We start from the raw sequence: 22,500 nt of genomic DNA, 5'->3' as shown, positions 1-22,500 counted from the left end.
GGTCTGGGAAACATCCCGGAGGATGATCCGAAGACATGCCATCACAATTTTGATCCTCTGCGGANTCTCGTTAGTTGAAATAAGGTAAAAAATTTTATACCTCAAAAATACCTCTTTTGTTACAAGTGTCAGAAAATTAACCTGGTATACCTTGAAAATCACCTCATCAGCCCGGTTGATTTGAAGTTGATTTTAAACAACCTCAAAATAAGCTGAAGTATATATAAAACAACCTCGTACACCTTAATTACAACCTTTACGAGGTATAATTTTTATTGCTGTTTTCTCAGCAATCTTAAATATACTTCAAATATACCTCAAAACAACCTTAATACCTCAAAAATACCTCAAATCAATCTTAAATATACCTTAAATTTTCGTGTGGGTACTATGAGTACATAAAAAAAAAGCCATACTAAACTTTTAAAAGCAATAAATCTTTTACTGATGCTAAAATTCTGTCACTAATACAGAAAACTATATTATTAATTTGACAATAATGCTTTGGATAATTGTTTGATTTATCAAACTTTTACTGTAACAAAGCGATATGTTTATTGAACTAAATCACAAGCCTAAATTCTTTCGATGTGAATCAATCAAGTGAAACTAATTACTATACGAATCAAAATTTAATTGAAATGTTAGTGCTGAAAGCAAATACAAACTAATATCAAAAATAAAACATTAATGTTTTTAAATGATATCCATTGCAATAAACAGCATCACGATGGAAGCACATTCATCTTACACAATACATTTCCAGAAATAATCATTATATTAAAATTTAATACAAGAAAACTTATTTTCAATGCTAAAGAAAGTTTTTATTACAAATTTATAATAAAATCCATCTAAAAATACAGTAAAATGAACACGAACGTCACACCACATGACTAAACCGACTAGAAACCTAGCGAACTTCGTGCATAACTGATGACACAAAGTTTTAATAAGGGTGCGGCGTACTGGTGTAACCAGTTTTGCAGTCAATGCGACAAACCAGTGTAACCAGTGCGAATCATGAAAGCTGATCTTTAAATAATTTATCGATTTCTTTCTTTTTTATCTTCCTTTAAATGGCAACATATTTTCAGAGCTTGTGTTTTTGTTTTGGTTTCACGCGTGGACCCAACTGTATTCTTTACTTAATAGTGCTAGCTCATTGAGCTATGTTTGTACCCATTAAAAAACTTCTTACTTTAAAAACATATCAAATATGTTTATAGATAAAATGTTTTATAATTTATGTGCTTTGTTTTTATAATTTAAAAACTAGGATTATTGTAAAGTTTCAATTATCTGTTCTGTGTGCAACATTTGAAAGTATGGAGGGTTTATTTAAATATTATTGTTTTGACGAGGAGAAGGTTTTATGTAATTTGAGATGTATTTACAATGTGCTTTTACGGGAAAAATGCATTATTAATTCTAAAATATTGGTTGATTTGTTAGGCATTGTACATTCTTTTGAGAAATGTGAAGAGGAAAATCTCTTAGGCAATAAATTTTATAAATTAGAAGAACATTTAAGTAGCGATTGCAAAACAATTTTACTTTCGATTACTCACGTCCTATTTACAAAACATGTAAAATATATTCTTTCTGAGAGAGTTGAAAATGACGATGAGTGCTCAAACATTTCTTTACTTTTAGATACTGCTACTTGTTTATCCAAGCTTTTTGAAACCGAAGAAGAATTAGTTAAAGAGACTTTTAATTATATAAGCGAATTTTTTGCCCATTATAAGTTGCAAGAAAATACTCATTTGCAAAGCTACGAGTCTAGTTTAAACAACAAAATTTATCTAATCTTGAAATTTTTCTCTCGTTTTCTAGAGTGTTTCCCTACTATACAAGATCATGAAACTGCTGAACTGATTATCAGCATAGTTGGCAACTTATCATTTTCTGATTTATCAACCATTAAATATTTCGCAAACTTTATTCTTCCTGTTGTATTGAAATTGAGTAATGTTTCCATTACAGAGAGCATATTTAAAGTAATGTGGGATTGTGTTCAGTTTCAGTATGAACAAAGCAATGATGCACGAAGTCATAATTATGCTATATACATTCTGGTGTATTCAATTACTAAGTATATCTCTAACTGTCCTAAGGATCTTCAATTATTTTTTGTCCAAAATGTTCTCTTTTGGGATGTTATACAGTCTGGTTTAGCATCAGATGCTTTTTATATTAGAAAAATTACTGTGAACATATTTAAGACAATTTTGTGTTGGTTATCTAACACAGAGAGTATTAGTGTGACTGTAAATGCAAAAAATACTACATCAACACTCGTTTCAACAGCTTTCCCTGATGGCCTAAGAATTTGGGATGATATAGTTAATATTTTTGAAACTTTGGAAGAAAAGCAGGTACATATATTACTAATTTATATCTTTCTTTTTCAGTTCATGCATTTATAATTTATTTCTATTTTGGATTTAAGTAAGTTTTTTTAAAAGTTGAATCAAATTATAAAAAATATAAAATGCATTTTTATTTTGAAAATTATTGTTTTGCTGCTATATTTTAAAATTTATAGGTAGTCTTTTTTAGTTATATGGTGAAGTATTCAATAAAGACAATAAAAGGATTCAATATCAAATTCCTCAGTTGCAGTCATAAGCATCGAAATAAAAGAACATATCTTTTTATCACTATATTATCAATGAGATTGTTTAATATATAGATGGAATGTTTTATGTCTGTTTCAATGGGTAGTTTATGCTTGGAATTAACTTTACTTTCAATTTTTATTTTTTATAACTTGACCACTATCTAATATTATGTTTGTTGATACTTATTTGCAATTTTTTTATTATTGCTTATTCAAATCTTCTTCAATAAATTCAGTAGCAATGGGCAAAGTCTAAGAGTGCATCATGGATTATCTGGTTGATATTGTCATGATAATATATTTATTAATTAATGATTAAATAGTAATGAAAAAATTAAATTTGAGGCACTTATTTGCCATCATCAATACCTTCTAAATTGTACTCTAATTACTAAATATAACTGACTATTAGTAACAAGGAATTTTAATAATATTTTACTGATTAAATTTATCAATTATTTGAAATACATAAATTGAATAACTTATCTTACCAATTAATTAGTTAATAGCAATTACTTAGAACTGAGTTACTACTGAACTGAATTGAAAGCTATTTTATTACAGTACAAGATTTATAATGAACCCTGATATTCTACATTCTTTAGAGTCTCATAGTTTTAAAAGTGTGATTTCAGTGTGATTCAGAGTTTTTTTGCTGAGAAATAAGGAAAGGGATATACATATAAGCTATTATTTTCACTTGCATATCCCTATCATTCATTTATTAAAAAATAAAAAGCATTAATTTAAAGAAATTTTTTTTTAAAATTATTAATTTAAGTATAAAATATTATACAATATAATTGAAAAAAGGGATTATTTAAGACATAATTTTGAAGATTTCTTACTAAGATGTATAATAAGAGGGATAGGCATGCATTTTATTATAGTTCAAAATGGGTTAAAAAAAACAGGCTAACTATCGATAATAGAGTCATAAAATATTTAAATTATAACTTTGCATAAAATGTTTATAGAATAATATGCATGCAAAAAACATTTTTAATTATACCCCTTTCGTTGTGGGTATTACAGAGCTCATTCTAGGCAGGGTAAACCGGGCGCAGCACCCTGCTGCCCTTTTAGTCAAAAGAATCCACCCTGTTGCCCCTGAAGTAAATTAGTGCCCTGGTAATAGACACCATACCCTTTTTGCCCTTTCTTTCCTCAACCCCTCTTTATTTTCAACTCTTTTTATTTAGTTTCATTGCTGTCAATACATAGATTTATATGGGGAAAGAAAAATAGTGCACTTGTCTTTGATGAAAGTTTGCAGTTACTTCACTATCGTTAAATCATGATTATTATTAATCATTTTAATTATTAAATCATAACTACAGACACTTAAAAACATACATTTATTATTTTATTAATATATGCATGCATTTTAAATAAATGACTAAGCTAATTAGCTCATTAACTCATACATATATGTTAATTTATTAATAAAAATTAGCAATTAATATGATTGCTGTGGTACTTTTAGTCAAGTTAAAAAAAAAAAAGACAATGTTTTTAATAGAAAGTGTAAAGCCCATAGAAGGAAAGTATTGCCTTTTTAGAATAATAATGCTCTTTTTTTTAAACTTTTGCACCCTGCTCTTTTTTCTGCCTAGAATGAGCTCTGGGTATTATTAGTTTTAAATTCATGTGAATGCAAATTTCTGCATTTAATTTTTAAGTCACTTGAACAGGAATCTTATTAGTGGCTTTTAAATCATTTGAATATGAATCACAATATTTGATGTAAAATTTTGAAAATATGAAACATGGTGTGCAATTATAAACCGCGTTTGCATAGGTGGGAAATCGTGTCAAAACAATTTTTTTTTCGGGAATTAGAAAAAAATTTAACTTTCTTTGGAAAGGCAAATTGTTTTATTAAATGGAAAGAAAACGGCAAAATTCACCTCTGTTGAACATGACTAAAGCAAAATGCAATGATGTAATCGCGAGAAAAGTACAGGTGCATGAAGTAGAGAAAAAAATTCCTGCACGTTAGAATGAAAAAATTTTGACCTTTTTTTAGTAATGCTAAAAAATGTCTGCAATAGTGCCATTGATGTGATTCACATGAGCAGTTTATTACTGATCACGTGAATCACATAAAAGATGTGACTTTACTAATTATTATTTTGATTTTTTTGCAGATACATATTATCAAGCCTGTGTTGCCCAAGTTTTCCAGAATAGTACAATTGTGCTGTAGGTATATAATGATGTTAAATGTAGTATATAATGATGTTAAATGTAGTATATAATTATGTAAATAAAAATAATGTTTTTTAGGACTCTCAAAATTAAGAGTGATGTAATCAGTCTTGATGATAAGAAAAATTAAATTTAAAATTCTGAAATGTAAATTTATTGGAAAAATTTGTTTTGTTATTTAGTCGCATTTCTTCTATTGTCATCGGTCATTTACATATATGAAAATAAATTTTATTCGATAAAAAGAAACTATACATTTGCGTTTTTAATAGCTAATGTAAGAATCTTTTAAATAAGTACTTATATGTGGTTATCAAACTATTTTTTCCTTGTTGTGTTCATTACCATATTTTTAAATGCAGGAACTGTTCTTAATGATGTTTTTACAAGATGTCCTTAGGGATGAGACTCCAAGGAGCCCCAAATCCAAATATGAATTTTTCTAAAATTATATAAATATAACCAAACCCTCTATATTATTTTAATGTGTATAACTCAAAGTTCAGATAATTCAAAGTATTTTCAAAACCTAGGAGAAAATTCCAGTTTTAACATTGCTTTTTTTTCTTCATTCCTTAAAGTTTGATTAATCTATTTTTTTATTATTATTTTTTTTGATAATTCAAAGGAACTTTTTTTCCCCAAATGTCAATTCTAATCTATAAGTCGATTTTGTTAAGGAAAAAATCAAATTCTCATCTTGTAATGTATTGTAATCGTAAATTTTTTAGAAAAAAAGAAAACATTTACAACCTATAGAAACAGCGCATTTATTAATTAGAAAATGAATGTCTTCTGAAATAACCAAATCAAAAATTATTTGTAGCTTATGTTTTAAAAATTATTTATGAAAAATGTTTTGTTTAAAAATTGTTATCAAAATGCATATATCTTACTGCAGCTCCTCAGCATGGAAATTGTCTGAGTCCTTCATGGTGCATGATTCTTTTTCGCAGAATGCTAAAACATGAAAGTCGCTGTGTGGTTAAATGGACGTTGGATTTTACTTTTCAATTAAGCTATGAAGATAATGCTATTTTAAAAGAAAATTCAGAGGTATTGAACTGTTACCTTTTTCTGAATTATTTATGTAAATATTTTGCTTTTATTTCTATAAACTATAGATTATTTTTTAGTTGCCTTTTTAACTATAACCAGAAGTTAGTAGTAAAAAGACAGCTAAAAACTAGTAATTATTTTGTACCTTTTTGATTCATAATACGCAAGGGATAAATTTTTTTCTGGGGAAATGCAACCAGAAAAATGTATCCTTGACATATTTTAAAAAATATTAACAAATGTATTTTCTTTTTGTAACTCTTTAGAGTTTCTTCATGATATTTAGACCTTGCAGTAACCTTATTTTATTATTACTGTGAAATAAATGGGATTTTCAGTTTTAAATTTTTTTTATAGTTTGTGGCACCAAAAAGCTCTTGATATTACATCTGTTATCGTTTGAAAAATTGTTAATTTTTTCATAAAAATAGTGATGAGCAACAATTTTTGTCTGTCTGGTACTCTTATAACACAAAATTCATGCTCTGCATCATTAAGTTATTTAAATTTTTAACAATTTTTAGATTCGGAATGCTTAAAGAAATATTTAGTGAAAATTCATATCATAAAAGTTCTCTTTATTAATTCTGTTATAAGCACCAAAGAGAAGTTAATTAGTACAGTAGAGAACCGATTATCCGGAACGATCAGGACCATCGCGATTCCGGATAACTGATTTGTCCGGTTTTCTGTATCGCTACAAAATGCCGTTTTTTTTTAATGTTTATAAAACGAAACTAAAAAATTATTTTGAAATAGTTTTAGAAGTAATAAAAAATTATAAATAATAATACACTTAAGTTTAAATAAGGAAGGAAATTATGAAATAAAAATTATATGCAGTGCTTATATATGTTATTAATGTTATTATTAACATTAATAACATATATAAGCTATTTGTGCTTATGTGAGATTCGTCTACAAACAGCTTTTGATCCGTCCTCTAAATCAGTTCTTTCGTCAACTCGATACGCAGTACGCTCTGAATAACAAAATGGGATCAAAATCTTGCAGGAAATTTTTTTTTTAATGGAAGAAAATTAATTTCCGGTTCTGAATTTCATTCCAGTCTTCCGGTTTTCTGATTTCCGGATAAGAGGTTCTGCACTGTATGTTAATTTTTTTTATTGTTAACATGGCTGAAACTCGTAAAATTATTTTTAGATAATGAATAAATTGTTTTAAATTCAGGTTTAAAAATGCAATTTCAGCTGTATTCAGTTTATGACAATGTTGATGCATCTAATAGAGGCACCACTGTTTTTTCCTGCTTCCGTATCCAATTTGATACTTTTATCCGATATAAATGAAAAGGATAAGTAAAATAAAGGTGTATAAAATAAAATTTGATGTTACGAAGTAGTTTTGTAATTTCTGCCATTTCTTTAGCAGTTGCTAAATAAACAACTTCAAGAATAGTTGGGCATAAATTTATTTTAAAATAAATTTATCTTTTTTTTTTCACTTAAAAATTTAAACCTAAAGGAAATTGTTAATGAGTAAATCATTTTTAATCTTAAGACTAAAATTTTAATAATTATTTTATTTAAATTATTGATTTTCTTGATACAGAGTATTTCATTTTAAAAAAAGAATGTCACTGTACTTGTCTCTGCAAGTATGTCACTTTATTAGGACAAATTATTAACAATAATATCAAAACTTAGTAAACATCATATGGAATACATAATAAACTACTAAGATATATTACTTCTTTTTGTAAATAAATATGTGTAGCCAGAAAATAATTAAGAATCTAGTTAAGTATTTCATTTATTTTAAGTAATTAATTGTATCTATTAGGCTTTGTGTAATTTATTTTCTTTTAATACTCAAAATGAATACCTTTATATGAACTACAAATCATATGTATTTTATAAATGCCAATTGGTTTCAAGCCAGGAACTTCTTTCTCATATACATGAAAAGTTACATAACATTTTTATGTGCTTTATACTTATAAAATTTTAAAATTTAAAAACATTACTGGGTAATACATAATGCCTTAAACCATTCCTATTTTAACCTTTACGATTGCGCTAGTTGTTAAAAAGATCAGTGCTTGCATAATTATACCATGTTTGAATATATTTGTTTTTATATTTCTGCATTTGAAAAGCATTCCATTTTTTTAATAAATAAAAAGAAGAACAAAGTTGAGAAATACTTTATTTATTGTTGCTCTTTGATTGGTAATCTGTATTCCATACTATGCGTAAATTCATGTTCACATATTTTATTTAGTTTAAATCTTTTTTGATGTTTCTTTTAGGATTTCATTAAGCTCCTATTTGAAGCAATTAATGATCAAACTTTATTTTCAAGGTGATATATTTATTTATTCAATTTAGTTTTTTTCTTATTATTCAGTTAAAAAGTTCATATATATTGTTATATTATTTTAAAAGGAAACTTAACTTTATTTTTTCAATTTGATTATTTCTCACATACAAGTGTTTTTAATGACATTTACTATATTTGTATTTTTATCAGTATCTTGATTTAATCAGATGTTATATTATTCTTATATTAGGGCTTGTGAGCAAGATAATTTTGCTATGTTTCTTTCATCAGAAAAAATTTCTATATTCCTAAATAATTATATCGGTGCCTTTGCGCAGGAAACTGAAAAAGGTAAAGCATTCTTTATAAAATTTAGTTGCATTGTATTCAAATTAATAAGATACATTGAATATTTGTATAGATTTTTGTAAGTTTGCATATGTTTTAAACAACATTGCGTATTTAAAAAAAACACTATTTTTTAATACAAAGTTGTAAAAAAAAGAAAAAAAGCAAATGCAAAAAATCTTTCTCTATATTGTGTTCCTCACAAAATTCATTCTCATAACTTCTTTAAAATTCATTATTATAAGCATTTAAGATAGTAATTATAATACTCATAAATAATGAAATACTTAAATATAGAATAGTATACTTTTTATTATATTGTATAACATGTATACTCTTATTAATGTACATATTTCCATGGCTATACTCAAGGGAAGGAAGAGATAGACAATTGTCCCAGGGCCCAGTTGAAATTCCTTCAAAGAACTGAAATGGTTTTAAATTTTTTTAATTGCAGAGGTTTTATATATATTTGTATATACATATATATAACAACGTAATAGACGAAAAGGATAAAGGGAAAGAGCGATTATTGAAGAAAATTAAGAAAAATAATATGTTACTGCACATAAGATGCAAATACATAGAATCCATGATATAAGTTAAAAATATGGAGAAGACGTGAAAACAAATGTAAAGATTTTTTAAAGGAGAAGAAAAAAATATTAAACAATGTTTTTGAAAAATCAAACATTTTTTAAAAAAAATAGAGGATAATAATAAATAGAGGATGAAGGAATAACTTTTGACACATTCTTACTCACGTTTGTGTGATCTGAGTGGCTGGTCACTAAATGCACTTAATAGTTTCATTATTTACCTTGCTGGATTTGTTATTTTCAGAAATTTCAGTATTCTTGAGTTATTTTATGAATTAAAGTGATGAATTGACAAGTTCTATTTTTTTTAATATTTTTTTTTAATCCAAAATGATTAAAATTATTTTTTTAAAATTAGTTGATAAAAAAATTTTAATCCCAATCACTAATTTTAATAAAATATAAGATTTTTAAATAGGAGGAATATTTTTAATCCAAGTTTTTTTTTGTGCACATAATAATTTTTCCAGCTGATTAATATTTGCATGTTTAAGTCTATATGATTATTATATTGAATTAACAATTTTATAATAAGGAAAATTTTAACAGGGAGCCACTCACCAATTTACAAATGGAATATGATTTTATGTTTGTGTTCTTTTTTTGCTTTGTTCACAAAAAATTTTTTTATCCTAAATAAGTGTTGAGGTAATTTAAAAATTAGAGATTTTTGGCATTAAGGAAGAGTTAAGAATTAGAAATGATATAATTTTTCTGTTATTCTCCTGCGTTTTATTCCTAATTGCAATTTCTTTTTATTTTTAATAAGTGTATAATATTTTAAATTTTTTTATTTTTATAATCATTTTAAAGGTGTCCATTCTCATATTCGCATAACAAATTATCTTAATCATTGAATTTTACATAAATGTTTTAAATCGATTATTTATATTTTTTAGAAAATCATATTCAGCTAGTTTTACTCTTTTAGTTTAAATCTTGATATTGACATGTTTAATTTACTTTCCATTATACTTTAAAATTTTTTTTTTTTTATTATTATTAAAAGTAATCTAATTTATATAAAGTTATAATTATATTTATTTATTATGTTTGTTTATTTTTTGCATTAAATATAATTCATAGTTATTAAATATAAATTTCGTTTTCATAAAGATTTTATGTAAATTAAACACATATTAGTGAGGGAAAAAGTTCCTTCTCTTTGAGTGTGAACCCTGATTTTATATTCTTTATGGCATCAAAAAGAATTAAAGAAAAAATAAATAAAGAAAGGAAATTTTTGTATATTTTTTGCTTCTTAAATAAAAAAGAATGTTTCAATAGAAAATATAAATGGTCAAAACAATTTGATAATTTCAAAGAAGGACTGATGATTGAAGAATTTGGTAAAGAAATCTGGTAAAAAAAGTTTCTCATTTTTCTTTTATTACTCCCTTTATTATGACATTTGCTGTGTGTGAAAACTATCTGGTTTGCTTTTTTAATTATGTAGAAGTCCAATCATTTTGAAGTTTTCTTTTTACAAAAACTAAGTGATTTTATAAAAATAGTATTGTATATTACTAGTGATAGTGGTTTTACATAAATTTTGCGAAAAATGAGTGTTTTTATTTTTGGCTATATTTTCAGTATTGTATACAGCATATTTAAATTGAATTTTAGTGTTATTTTTGAAGAGCTTCCTCCACATCATTGCCTCACAATCATGGTCAATAGCACCATTACTTCATGTAATATCTGCTTTAACCAAATTGCATAGTATTCCTGCTTGGACCATTAAAGATATACCAAACATTAGGTACATATATTTTTATTTCTATAAAATAAAAGTGAATTTTTATTATTTTAAATTAAAAGGTTTTTTAAAAAAATATTTATTTTGCTCATTTTTTTACAACAAAACATTTTATAATATACTTTGTTTCCATTTTTCTCAAAAGCAAGTGTATTTTGTGTTTCTTCACCTAAATAAGGACTGATTTTAGTTCTACATATATTTTCATAATAATTTTACTTTCAAATAGTTGTTTAGTTTTGCAGTACACATTTTTTGTTCCAAATGTGACAAATGCTTAGTAATATGAATTATTTTGTGAGAATGCAGGAATTTCAATGCACAAATTTTTTAATTAGATTTAGGCTTATTTTTTAACTATTATTTTCTATTGTGAATACTCCCATGCATTTGAGACTATATGTTCTAAAAATTTGTAACACATTTTAGATGCTTAAATCTATAAATATAGTGATTTACTTAATAGTTTGTCAAATTATATAAATTCTGTTGGCCCACATATATGACATTGTGTGTTGATCTCAGTATATAACAAAAATTTGACAAATGCTTAGTAATAAATATAGTTGAATATATTGTATTGTTTACCCAAGTATGCTCTTGTGTTTGTAGTTCTAAATAAAATGGCACTTTCAAAAAAGATGCATGAAGTGTAATAGCATATTGCTGCTTTTCCGAAAAATTTATTGGTATTTTTGTTTCTGTTATCTGTTGTAACCCATTATTCTGGTTACTGGTATTTACCTTGACATGGAAATTACATTGAAATTTTTTATATAGTTTTTTGTTATAAGTGCAGTATTTTAAATACATTCTCAATTAAAAAGTTATTTAAGATTATTTCATATTTCTATAACTATAAACTTGGGAATCTGCATACCTGCAAACTTTTAATCCCTTCCATTATCATTTTCCCCAGTGGTATTAAAATGAAATTAAAACTTCAATTTTAAGCAAACAAATACGTTGCATTTGAAAAAACTTAAGTTGACAACNAAAGGCGCCTCTATCTCACGGTATATCACTTAAATATCAATTAAAATGTTGTTTAAGATTATTTCATATTTCTATAACTGTAAACTTGGGAATCTGGGAAACAATGGGAATGTCAGGTCACAGATGTGACTAATCACCTATGTGCAAGTTTTGACCAATAAATGTAATATTTTGTTCTAAATTTACTGTGGTTTTGATTTATATTTTATGATTCATTAAGGTTTATGACTCATTTAAATTAATTTAAAAAACTTTAATTTTTATTAGAGCAGAAATAAATGACCCATATATTTAACATTTTCTTCACATTTTTTTTAAAACTTTTTTTTATAATAACTTTTTTTATCCTGTATCAGAACCTTTTCAAGTATGTGTGACAGCATGTTATATACTGCTTTGCTAAATATTATAGCTATGTGTTAAGAAGCTATAATGTTGGATAAATTATAAACTATAGTGTCATAGTTCAAAACTATGTTTCTTATTTGACTTTTCAAATTTAAATTCATTTTATTAGCTATAAGTCTCTGACATTTTTTGTAGTTGTCCTGATGTTCTTAATTTTCCTGATGTAAAATACTTTGTCTTTATTTTTCCTAATATTTTTGTCCTGATATTTCTTATTTTTGAATGTGTCCAACATAATAAATTTTTTACGTTAATGAATTTTCAGCAAATACTGTGACTAATCTTATAGAGAAGTGTCTTGCTGTTTCACAATTATTGATTTGTCTCTTTCTTTTGATTTTTATATTGATCAATTCCTATGACCAATGCAGCGATCATATTGCAGAATTTTTAGGCGATGAATTGAGGGATCATCATTTAAAATTTATGTACAAAAATTTTTAAGTTTATTCACTGTTTTTTTTATTCCAAGATTATTGAAACTCTACTTTAAAGTTATTTGATTAAGAAAAACTTGAACTCAATTATAAATTTTAATTGAAGAATATTACTACTAGTTAATGATATGATGAATGAGATATAATATAATGTATGAGAGAATATTACTACTAGCTAATGATATGATGAATGAGATATAATATAATGTATGAGAGAATATTACTACTAGCCAATTTTTTTAATGCAACTGTACTAGAAACATTTTCCATGCTGAAGTATATATTGATAAAATTATACATGCAACTGTTACAACTTTCTGCTCTAAACAACATAATTGCAAAATTAAATTGAACGAAATATTATTTCTTTGCAATTAAGTTTGCTTTCTTTATACTCAAGTAATGAAAACGATGTGTTTTATAGTTTGTCTTTTTTAAAAATAGTCACACATTTATACCATTCCAAAAAATGTCCCCCCCCCCTTTTTTTTAATGACATTTTGATTTTTTATGCTGATAACGTTTTTATTTTTTTAAGCAGTATAGCCATTTGTAAAAAAGATTAGATGTCTTGTGAATACTTTATATTGACACAAATGAGTTGTAGGATAGAAGAAATATTAAATAACAATATTTTAAAATTTTCCCTAGTTATTAATGTTTAGAGTATGTAGAAGTTGACTTTATAAATTTATGATTCAAGTATGTATTTATTGTAAGTAAAACTTTTCAAAATACTATACTTATGACACATTTTCTTCTGTTTGCAACTTATAAAATATGATTTGGTGTAGAGCAGTTGCAATTGATTATTTCTATACTTTTCAGAAAAATTGTTTCTGATTGCCAAAGAAGTCAAGAGCCTACATTTCGATCTGTTTTGGAGAATATGATTTTCAAGTGCTGTTGTTTATTTTTAGACTGGGTAAATTAATAAAAAAATCATTGAGTTTAAAAAGTATTTAATTTGTTATGAGATTTGTATGCGTAATTGAACAATTTTAACATTATCTTACATTTTTTATTTAATAGTTCATGTTGTACAAAAAAGGATACTTTTTTAAAAGTTAGTGAGTAAATTTATGGTTTATTTTTAAAATAGTATTATGTATGATTGTATTAGTCGTAGTATAAAATGGCTTATTTTCAAGTTAATTTGTTATAATTTTAAAAAATATCCTGTCTTTCTAAATTTAAAAAAAAATATTAATTTTCGTTTATAACATTAAACTTAAGTGGTTGGGCAGCTCCGAGGAGCAAGGCTCATCGGCCAGAAGTCTATTGTACCCAAACCTTGGATCATGTCTAACAGAAAAGCTTTATAGCTGAAACAAAGTTCAGCAAACATCTAATAGGAAAGTTCTGTTGTTCCCTGTCCTGTAATGCTTTCTTAGAGTTGTGATATTATTTATAATTATAATTTACATTTTTATTAAATTTACATTTTTTTGAATTTTTTCAGTTCTGGAATTTATGTAAATTTACCTGGGAAAGTCAGGAGAAAATGTCTCCTTTTTGAGTATGAACCCTGGTTTCATCAATTGTAGAGGTTTCTTGTGGTTCCTGCCCTACCCGTATCATAATCTGATATGCATAATATACATCGCTATTTGCGAAAAATTTGTCCCCATTACAGAAACTTCTTTAATATTACTCGTTTTTATGCAATTTAATTACAATATACTGAATTCTAGAGTAGGTTCGAAAAATATAAACGTGCAATGAAAAAACAAATGTATAATAACAAAACAGGTAATGTATATATAAATAAATGGTCGAAATTTCTATATTCTAACCTTCAGAGTCAATTTTAGAAATATTGCATACAATAACAGAAAATTTGTTAGTCAATAACCAGTTTTATATCTTTAAAAAAAAATTTAAACTTAAAGATAAATTCCATAGTATGTATAATAATCAATATAGAATTTTTTAAAAATTAAGAAATCTTTCCAAAGAAAAAAATTGGTGTTTTTTTTAACAAATCTTTAAAAATTAGTTGCTGTTGCAGCAAAAAGGTTTAAACTTGTTGCAGGAGTCAATAAATTATTTACAGAAAGTTTTTTAATTCTGATTTTGTATTTGCAGAAAGTTTTTAATTAGGTCTGGTCATAGCTACTTGTTTCTCAGATATAATTATCCGTTGAGGAACCAAAGACATCCACATCAACTTCAGTAGCATTTCTTGTAATTTCTGTTATCGCTCATTTTTGATGTGTTTGTGGGATTACCCCAGCTCACAACCTGGGCTTAGGATCAGTTTAGAAATGGACAAAACCTTACCTTTGGCGGAGTTAATTAGTAACTGTCGTGATATTTAAATTGGACTTAAAAATACTCTTACAAGGGAGAAATTTGTGGTTTTGAGACAAAATATTGTTAATTATCCTTCTGCAGGAAAAGTTAACAAATTACTCACAGATACTGAGATAAGTTCAATAAAATTCTTTAATTTGTCCTCACTGTTTTTACCCCTTCAAATTTTGTTTCATTTCCCCTGCAGTTGGTGAATTCTTCTCCCAAACACAGTAATTCTCCTAAAATAAGATCTGTAAACAAAACTGGCAAATAACAAATAAGACTAAATCGTAAAAAAATAATTCATATAAAGGTTAAGGGGTAAACTTGAAAAAAAATCCTTTGACTCCCAACAATGGGTGTAGATAGAGGATGCCGAGCCGAGTGTAGGTTAGTCCACAGTCATAATTTTGTTGCCAGAGGAAAGGAGTGGCCTACTATTGACAATATTAAGTCAGTAAGGATGAGAATAGAGATAATTGTGCATCGGCGTTCACCTGAGAAGCAATAACTGCTTGATAGCAATGACTGTTTGATACATGGGAAAACCAGGCAGATTAAAGATTGTTCTACTTCACAGCTTTTCTCCTGATCTTTCTTTTAGCCCTGAACTGCATCAAAACTGTTCTAGAAATTAATATGACTGTTGCATGCAGCTCAGTGAACTGGCTTTAACTCTTATCCCTGCAGTTAAAGATTCTAAGGGATTTCTTCCAAAAAAATATCTAGATTTGACTTTTTTGCTTGTGATGAGCCCATGATGTTCCCTATTAACCCTATAGAAATTTGAAAAATTTTGTTGTACCACTTTGACTTTTAACAATCAATATCCCCAACACATGCACAGAAGTTTCGCTTGATGCAGAAATCAAAACTCACTTCCCTTCTGAGAGCATAATACCAAAACAATGAAGAGATTAATATTAAAAAGATTAATATAATTAGTATCAAAAGTATTAGTTAGAAAGTATTAGTACTAGTCATGAAGAATATAAACAAAAATAATTCAAGTTTTTTTTTTTTTCAATATAGAGTTCTTTTAATCTGGAAGATTTGGCAGATTTGTTGGTGATTTTTAAAAATGTCAACCATCTTCAAAATACTGATACTTGGATAGATATGACATTCAAGTTTAAAGAAAATTTCATGAAGCATTCGAACAACTATAGTGGAGCAATAGAATTTTGCAATGTAAACATCAAAAGAATCCTAGATTCCAATTGTTCAAGTAAAGTGTTGTTTTTTCTTAATGGTTCTTAAATAATTTGTGATCTATTAATCATATTTTAAATTTCAGTTTTCTTCAAAATTTCAGTAAATTGATTGAGTTTTTATATCTTTCTTTTAAAATTTGGTTTCTTAGTTACTTGTACTTAAAATGTTTTCTTTTTAACAATTATTATAAGATATAATTGCCAGATGTAAAAATTCAAAAATTTCATTGTTCTAACAAGTCAGAAATCTGAACACAAATAGAAATATCTCAGAGTCGAATGTAAAATTTTAATTATAGGATTCTTCTTAAAACTTTACAAAAAAGAAATGTATTCTCGTTTCTGTATTGTAAAAATTGACTACAACTATAGTCTTAAAATATTAATAAAATTTGTAAATCATTATGACTGTCCACTCTTTTACAAAACTTATTTTTCATCTGTTTTCAAGTAGTTTGCCTAATCTTTAGCCCCATAGCTGAATTTATGGAGGGAATCTGTAGCACTATCTTCTTAAATCCAAATTTATCTGCAAGCTCAACACAGTCAGAGATATATACAGTAGAGTCCCGATTATCCGATTTAATGTGGACCACGGGACCACTCGGATAACCAAAAAACTCGGTTAAAGGAGAGTATAAAAAGGGAAGGAAAAGAGTAGGTATAAATGTAATATATTTAATAAATATAAAATTTATACGAGTACACTGCATACAATTCATATTATAACTAAAAAGCTTAGTTAAAAACACTTAAAGAGCACACTTTACGAGAATTAAAGAGTTTTTACTTAAAAAAGTCTTGAATTGTTTTTTGTTTTACATTACTTTGGCGCTTTTCTTCAGCAATGTTTAGCCATTTTTTTAAGGGATAACAAGAAGGCTGGTGTCGCTTATTCTTGTTGTTCTATATATTCAATAGCACTTTTGATATCTTTTAATCCATCTGTATGAAAGATATTTAATGTTAATTTTCATCATCACTCTCTTCATCATCTTCGCTAGATTGATTTTCATTATCGGCAATATTAACAATAAATTCTTTATATCAAGTTGTTGGATTTCGTTTTCCTGAGTGTTTGGCAAGTAAAATTCAGAATTTTTGGCGGTAGTCTTAAAGGTAAAAAATAAACTAGAACGAAAAAAAAATCCTTGAAATATTTGTTAGCTCGGTTAAAGCGGAAACTCTGATATTCAGGACTCTACTGTACTTACGAAATTCAGCATAATCTAACATACATGTAGCAAAATTTGTAATGATAAATCCTAAAAAATTTTACATAAAAATTTTGTTTCAATTAAAGTTGAATTTTACATAATGAAAAAATAAATAATCCATATCTAATTATTTAAGAAATAATTCCATATAATATATAATTAAGTTATCAAGTAACACGAATTTTTTTAACGTTTCGTTCAAAAAATTTGTAGAGTTTTCTCAATTCAGCTTTTTAATTTTTATTAGAAACAAGTTTTAAAACGTCTTATCGACGAGTCTCAGGAAATTCCCCATTACGTTTGTTTACTTATTAAAAATAAAATTAAGATGGAAACTAATCAGTAGCACGCAATGCTATATCCGGAAGGTTTCTGCTACTGCGACCTTTAGTAATTCTAATGTTAAATACTAATATTAGTCCTATATTTGTATTATTTTGAACACAAAATAAATCAATGTTTTATATTTCTTTCAAAGTAAGTACTAAGATAGAAATGATTATTTACTGTAAATATACATTAATTTATATAATATGCAACTGATATATTTTCCTTCTTTTTTAAGGTTCAGTTGATTTCCTGCTGATAGAAAAAATCTGTAATATTTTCATACTGCTAAATGATGCATCAATTATTTCTTCAAATGAGAACTGTAATGTACCAAATGTGTCGTGGAAGGTCATATTAAATCCTGTTATTGAGGTATTGCAGAATGTAACTAAACGATCGTACATGCCAATTACCATGTTGCTTTCATCACTGCTACTTATAATTCATCTTCTTAAAAAGGGAAAAAATTGTAACAAATATCACGTTTTAATGTCCCCTCTCATGAAGTGCCTTCAAGATTGTCCAGAGACAATGGAGTTTATTTTTCAAGTGATATTTTCAGAGATAAAAAGTGACAACTACATTTTAAAGATCCGAATTATCTTCATCTTTTTAGACACTTCTGTACACGAACCTAATCTCAAAGAATTAGTGTTTATGATGGTACCAAAAATAATGGAAAGGTGTGCAATTGTTGCAAAAGATGAAAAATTAAAACCAACTCTTTTGATACCTTTATGGATTATAGCAAATAAAATGTATTTCCTTTCGCAAGGGAATACTTGCTGTTCGTTTCCAGGAAAATCAGATGATTTAAAATCCCTCAACTTTTCTGTTATCTCTCAAGCTGTTCACAATAACCTTTTATGTGATTCTCTAACTAGGAACTCTGGCACTAAAAAACTAGACAATGAGGAAAATCTAAAGTTTGTGGAAAATTCAATTTGTCAGTTTTGGAACACATGTTCAGATATTTTGCAATATTCTTTTTGTGATAACCTTGCCAATTTACTCTTACCACTGATTGAAAAAATTCACCTAGCTTTTGATAACGGTCCCAAAGTGGCAATACCTTGTGCCATTGAATGCCTACAGTTTATTATCCCCAAACTTAGAATAGAAGATACAAAAATAATGCACGATGCCTTAATAGGGTCATTAAAGGTGTGCTTGGAGCTTCGTGGGAGTGAAGCTTTCAGACCTGCTGTGTGTTCCCTTATTAAAACGGTTTTTCAAAAGAAAATGTTTGAAGACCAGTATTTTGACATCCTTTATGAGTTTATTGACCATTTTGGAACATTATCTGAAAATACATTTGGTATATTTTATTATGTTATTAGTCATTTTTGCAGCACTTTTACTATTCCTTGCTTAATTGAATCTAAATTTAATTATGTGCAACTGTTTGTGCAAGCTTTAACATATGGTCCAACACATGAAAAAGGACAAAAAATAATCGAAGATACCCTAGTTTATATTACAGAAAACAGTTCTTTGCTACCTATTAATAAAGAACCAGTTTGTACCAAACCATCATATTTTGTTCGAGTTGCGATCATTAATTATGTGTTGCGAAATATTAAAAATGTTGAGAAGTCTAGAGATGATTTTATATTTAAGTTGATCAGTGGTCTTTTAGATGCCGATAATGAACATTACAATGTTCGAACTTCGCGTTTCTCCAACTCATTAAGCCACCGTATGAGAAACAGAATTTGGCAATCCATATGCTTACTGCAACCTTTACTGACGAGTGTAGATTTTAATGAACAAATTTTGGACCAAATTTTCGTTGCCCTAGAAAATAAAACCCATCAACCTTCAATTCGTTATCAGCTGGAATGGATTATATTTAATATTCTTAAAACTGAAAATATGCTGATAGCTAAATACTTATCTTTTTTATATAAGTTACCAGAGAAAAGGCCTAGTTGTATTATTTCCATTGTTACAGTATTGTATCTTTTAGTAGCCCATCAAGTTCTAATGACAGAACAGGAAATAATGCAGTGCTTTCCCTCAATTATCATCCAAAGTATGGGACAGAATTTCACTGTTAGACTTTATGCTCAAATGACTTTGATAAAACTATTCCACATAAGTAAGGAAAGAAATTTTATAAACATTTTAAATAAGTATGAATTTGTTTTGAATTTGTCTGAAATGCATGAAATTCAAGCAGAGCAAGGAAATTTTTCTAGAAATATTAAGAAACTCTCTGAAGATTTCTATTTTACTGTGTTTAGCCCAATATGTCATTTTAGTTTAGAAACTTTATTCTTTGATTTGCCTCGGTTAGTTAATCTTCCTCCTGATGAATGGATTAAGCCATCGTTATTTGATGAAGAATGCAACAAAGCTGTTAGAGTGTTCAATGATAATAGCATAACAAAGGGTGGTCTCCAAATCCAATGGTCATTTAAACCTCTGGAAGAAAAGACCGCAGAAGAGAATGAGTCTTTCGACTATAACTTTCAGAAAAAGATTTGTCCTTTAAAAGATTTTTTAAGTTTTGATGGTGATCAAATGTCAGAACTTTTTATCAAAAAACAAAATTTAATGAGACATGGTTTGGTAGTTGTTGCCTCTCTCTGTGATCGTATACCAAATCTAGGGGGCCTTTGTCGCACATGCGAAATATTTGGCATCAAAGAGTTTGTTATTGGAAGTTTGAAGTATGTTGAAGATAAACAATTCCAGACACTTGCTGTCTCATCAGATAAATGGATCCCAATTAAAGAGGTCAAACCGTATCATCTCAAAGATTATTTAGTTTCAATGAAAGAACAAGATTATGTTTTGATAGGAGCTGAACAAACAGAGAACAGTTGTTATCTTCAAAATTTTAAATTTCCAGAAAAATCCGTTTTATTGTTGGGTCATGAAAAAGAAGGTTTGCCAGTTGATTTAATTCAATTGCTAGATTATTGTGTTGAAATACCTCAACAGGGAGTTGTTAGATCACTAAATGTTCATGTTAGTGGAGCTATACTCATTTGGGAATATTCACGACAGCATTTAACTAAAATATCTTAACGTTTTCTTTCATACTTTCTTATATACTTCTGTTATACAAGTAATGTCAGGGTCATATTTATTCTCGCTGTTGTATAAAAATTTTGTATATTTTGAAAATATTTTCAATTAAATTTATATGAATAAAAATGGAATAACTTATTTGAAGTTTTAAAATCTTTGCTGCTAAATGAAACATTTTTTTTTTATGTAATGGAAGACAAATATTGTAGAAGATCTATATAACACATTACATTACTATAAATCATAATTCTCCATAAATCACATTAACTTTTGCAGCTGTGAAAAATGAAAATTATAACTAATCAAGAACAACTAACTTTATGTATACATTATTTAATAGTTCAAATAGTATGCATTTTCAAAAGCTAAACAAACAAAAAAAGGGATAAACTTTATTTAGTTCTAATGCTCTAAAAAATTTCGATTTTTGTTTTTGTTTTGTTAGTAATAAATATTTAATTGCCCATTTTATATTTTTTAATTTGTAACTAAATATTATATTGAAGCATTTTATAAATAATCTGTTCCAGACTAATAATTCTGAAGGTAAGTTTTAAAAGGTTCAGAAGGTAAGTTTTAAAAGTAAGTTGTAAGTTATTTGGATATGAGAAATTATATAGATATGAGAAATTATCTATGTAACAAAATTCTTATGAAATACAAAGCTTCACCTTTCAAGATGGTCGTTACAAAGAATTTCTGTATTTGTATTTCATTAATTATTTTCCATCTATTAAATTCTTGCAGAATTAAAATGACTTTCTTCTTAATATTAGAAATAAACCTATATTTTTGGAAAACAATTCAGCAAAATTTCAAACCATTTGCAAACCACACTATATATATATATATATATATATATTGTTAAGAAAGGAAAAAGTTTTTTTTAAAAAAAGTATCAGTTTTGTTTTATTTTTAAATAAATTCAAATAACTGTAACTGTATTTAAAGTAAATTTGTATACACTAAAAAATATTCTTCCATGTCAAAAAAACTCCACCCTGACCTATTTTATCCACCTGAAGTATGTTTCTTCCCAAACCTACCTTAGAGGAAACAGCAAAAGCGTTTTCTCTTAACCACTCTTTTATATCATTGTATATCGCCATTTATTCATATTTAAAAAAAAAATAAAGAAAAAATGCTTTCGGCTAAGCTAACAAACTGCACACAGAGCAATAAAATCATTACATGTACAGCTTTTGCGAAGTAGTGTTAAGGTTTTGCCACATATAATGCAAAAGCTGTATTTAAAGGCATACATTAATTTTCACGAATGCTCTGGGAAGCTTGATTTACGTTTGCGTTCGAGGGGAAACTGTAACGTAATACCAAAGTTTCCTGTTATTCCTCCAATTTTCACTTAAAATATCAATGACATTAACTTAGAGCATTGCTTCCCAAGTCCGTAGAGTCGCGTAAAACTGCGAGAAGTTGAATTCCTGTAAGTGGACCAATTGGCGAAATAAATATACCTTCTAAAAATGAAATCAGACGTCTAATGTTTGTTGATAAAGTTTGTTTATATGTTAACATTTACATAAATTCATCATCTAGAATATTTTCGAATAAACAACATTAATTAGATTATCACATCTCAAACAAGGCTGCAAACATATTAATTTATGTTCTTGACAAAAACCCAAACAGAGCTATAGCCGCACCAGTAAATGATC

General features: G+C 27.0%; 1 protein-coding gene across 1 annotated transcript; it reads left to right on the top strand.

The window, feature by feature from the left end:
• Window positions 1-1,087: 1,087 nt before the first annotated feature.
• LOC107439031 (probable methyltransferase TARBP1) lies at window positions 1,088-20,962 on the top strand. The gene is made up of 9 exons (XM_043054750.2): window positions 1,088-2,381; window positions 4,777-4,831; window positions 5,739-5,893; window positions 8,169-8,221; window positions 8,430-8,530; window positions 10,753-10,888; window positions 13,555-13,651; window positions 16,057-16,252; window positions 18,021-20,962. Exons 1-9 carry the CDS (start codon window positions 1,329-1,331, stop codon window positions 20,819-20,821), a joined length of 4,647 nt encoding a protein of 1,548 aa, XP_042910684.1. The 5' UTR covers window positions 1,088-1,328; the 3' UTR covers window positions 20,822-20,962.
• Window positions 20,963-22,500: the final 1,538 nt, after the last annotated feature.

The sequence above is a fragment of the Parasteatoda tepidariorum genome, chromosome 7 (genome assembly GCF_043381705.1).
Source record: "Parasteatoda tepidariorum isolate YZ-2023 chromosome 7, CAS_Ptep_4.0, whole genome shotgun sequence".
Lineage (NCBI taxonomy): Eukaryota > Metazoa > Arthropoda > Arachnida > Araneae > Theridiidae > Parasteatoda > Parasteatoda tepidariorum.
The sequence above is the reverse complement of the archived record's forward strand: the minus strand, read 5'-3'. Positions and strand labels throughout refer to the sequence as shown.

Excerpts from the sequence above, each read along its gene's own strand:
- LOC107439031 (XM_043054750.2), top strand. The coding sequence starts at position 1,329 with ATGGAGGGTTTATTTAAATATTATTGTTTTGACGAGGAGAAGGTTTTA. Across the intron at positions 8,222-8,429 it reads GATCAAACTTTATTTTCAAG|GGCTTGTGAGCAAGATAATT; the intron begins GTGATATATTTA and ends TTCTTATATTAG. Across the intron at positions 10,889-13,554 it reads AAAGATATACCAAACATTAG|AAAAATTGTTTCTGATTGCC; the intron begins GTACATATATTT and ends TATACTTTTCAG.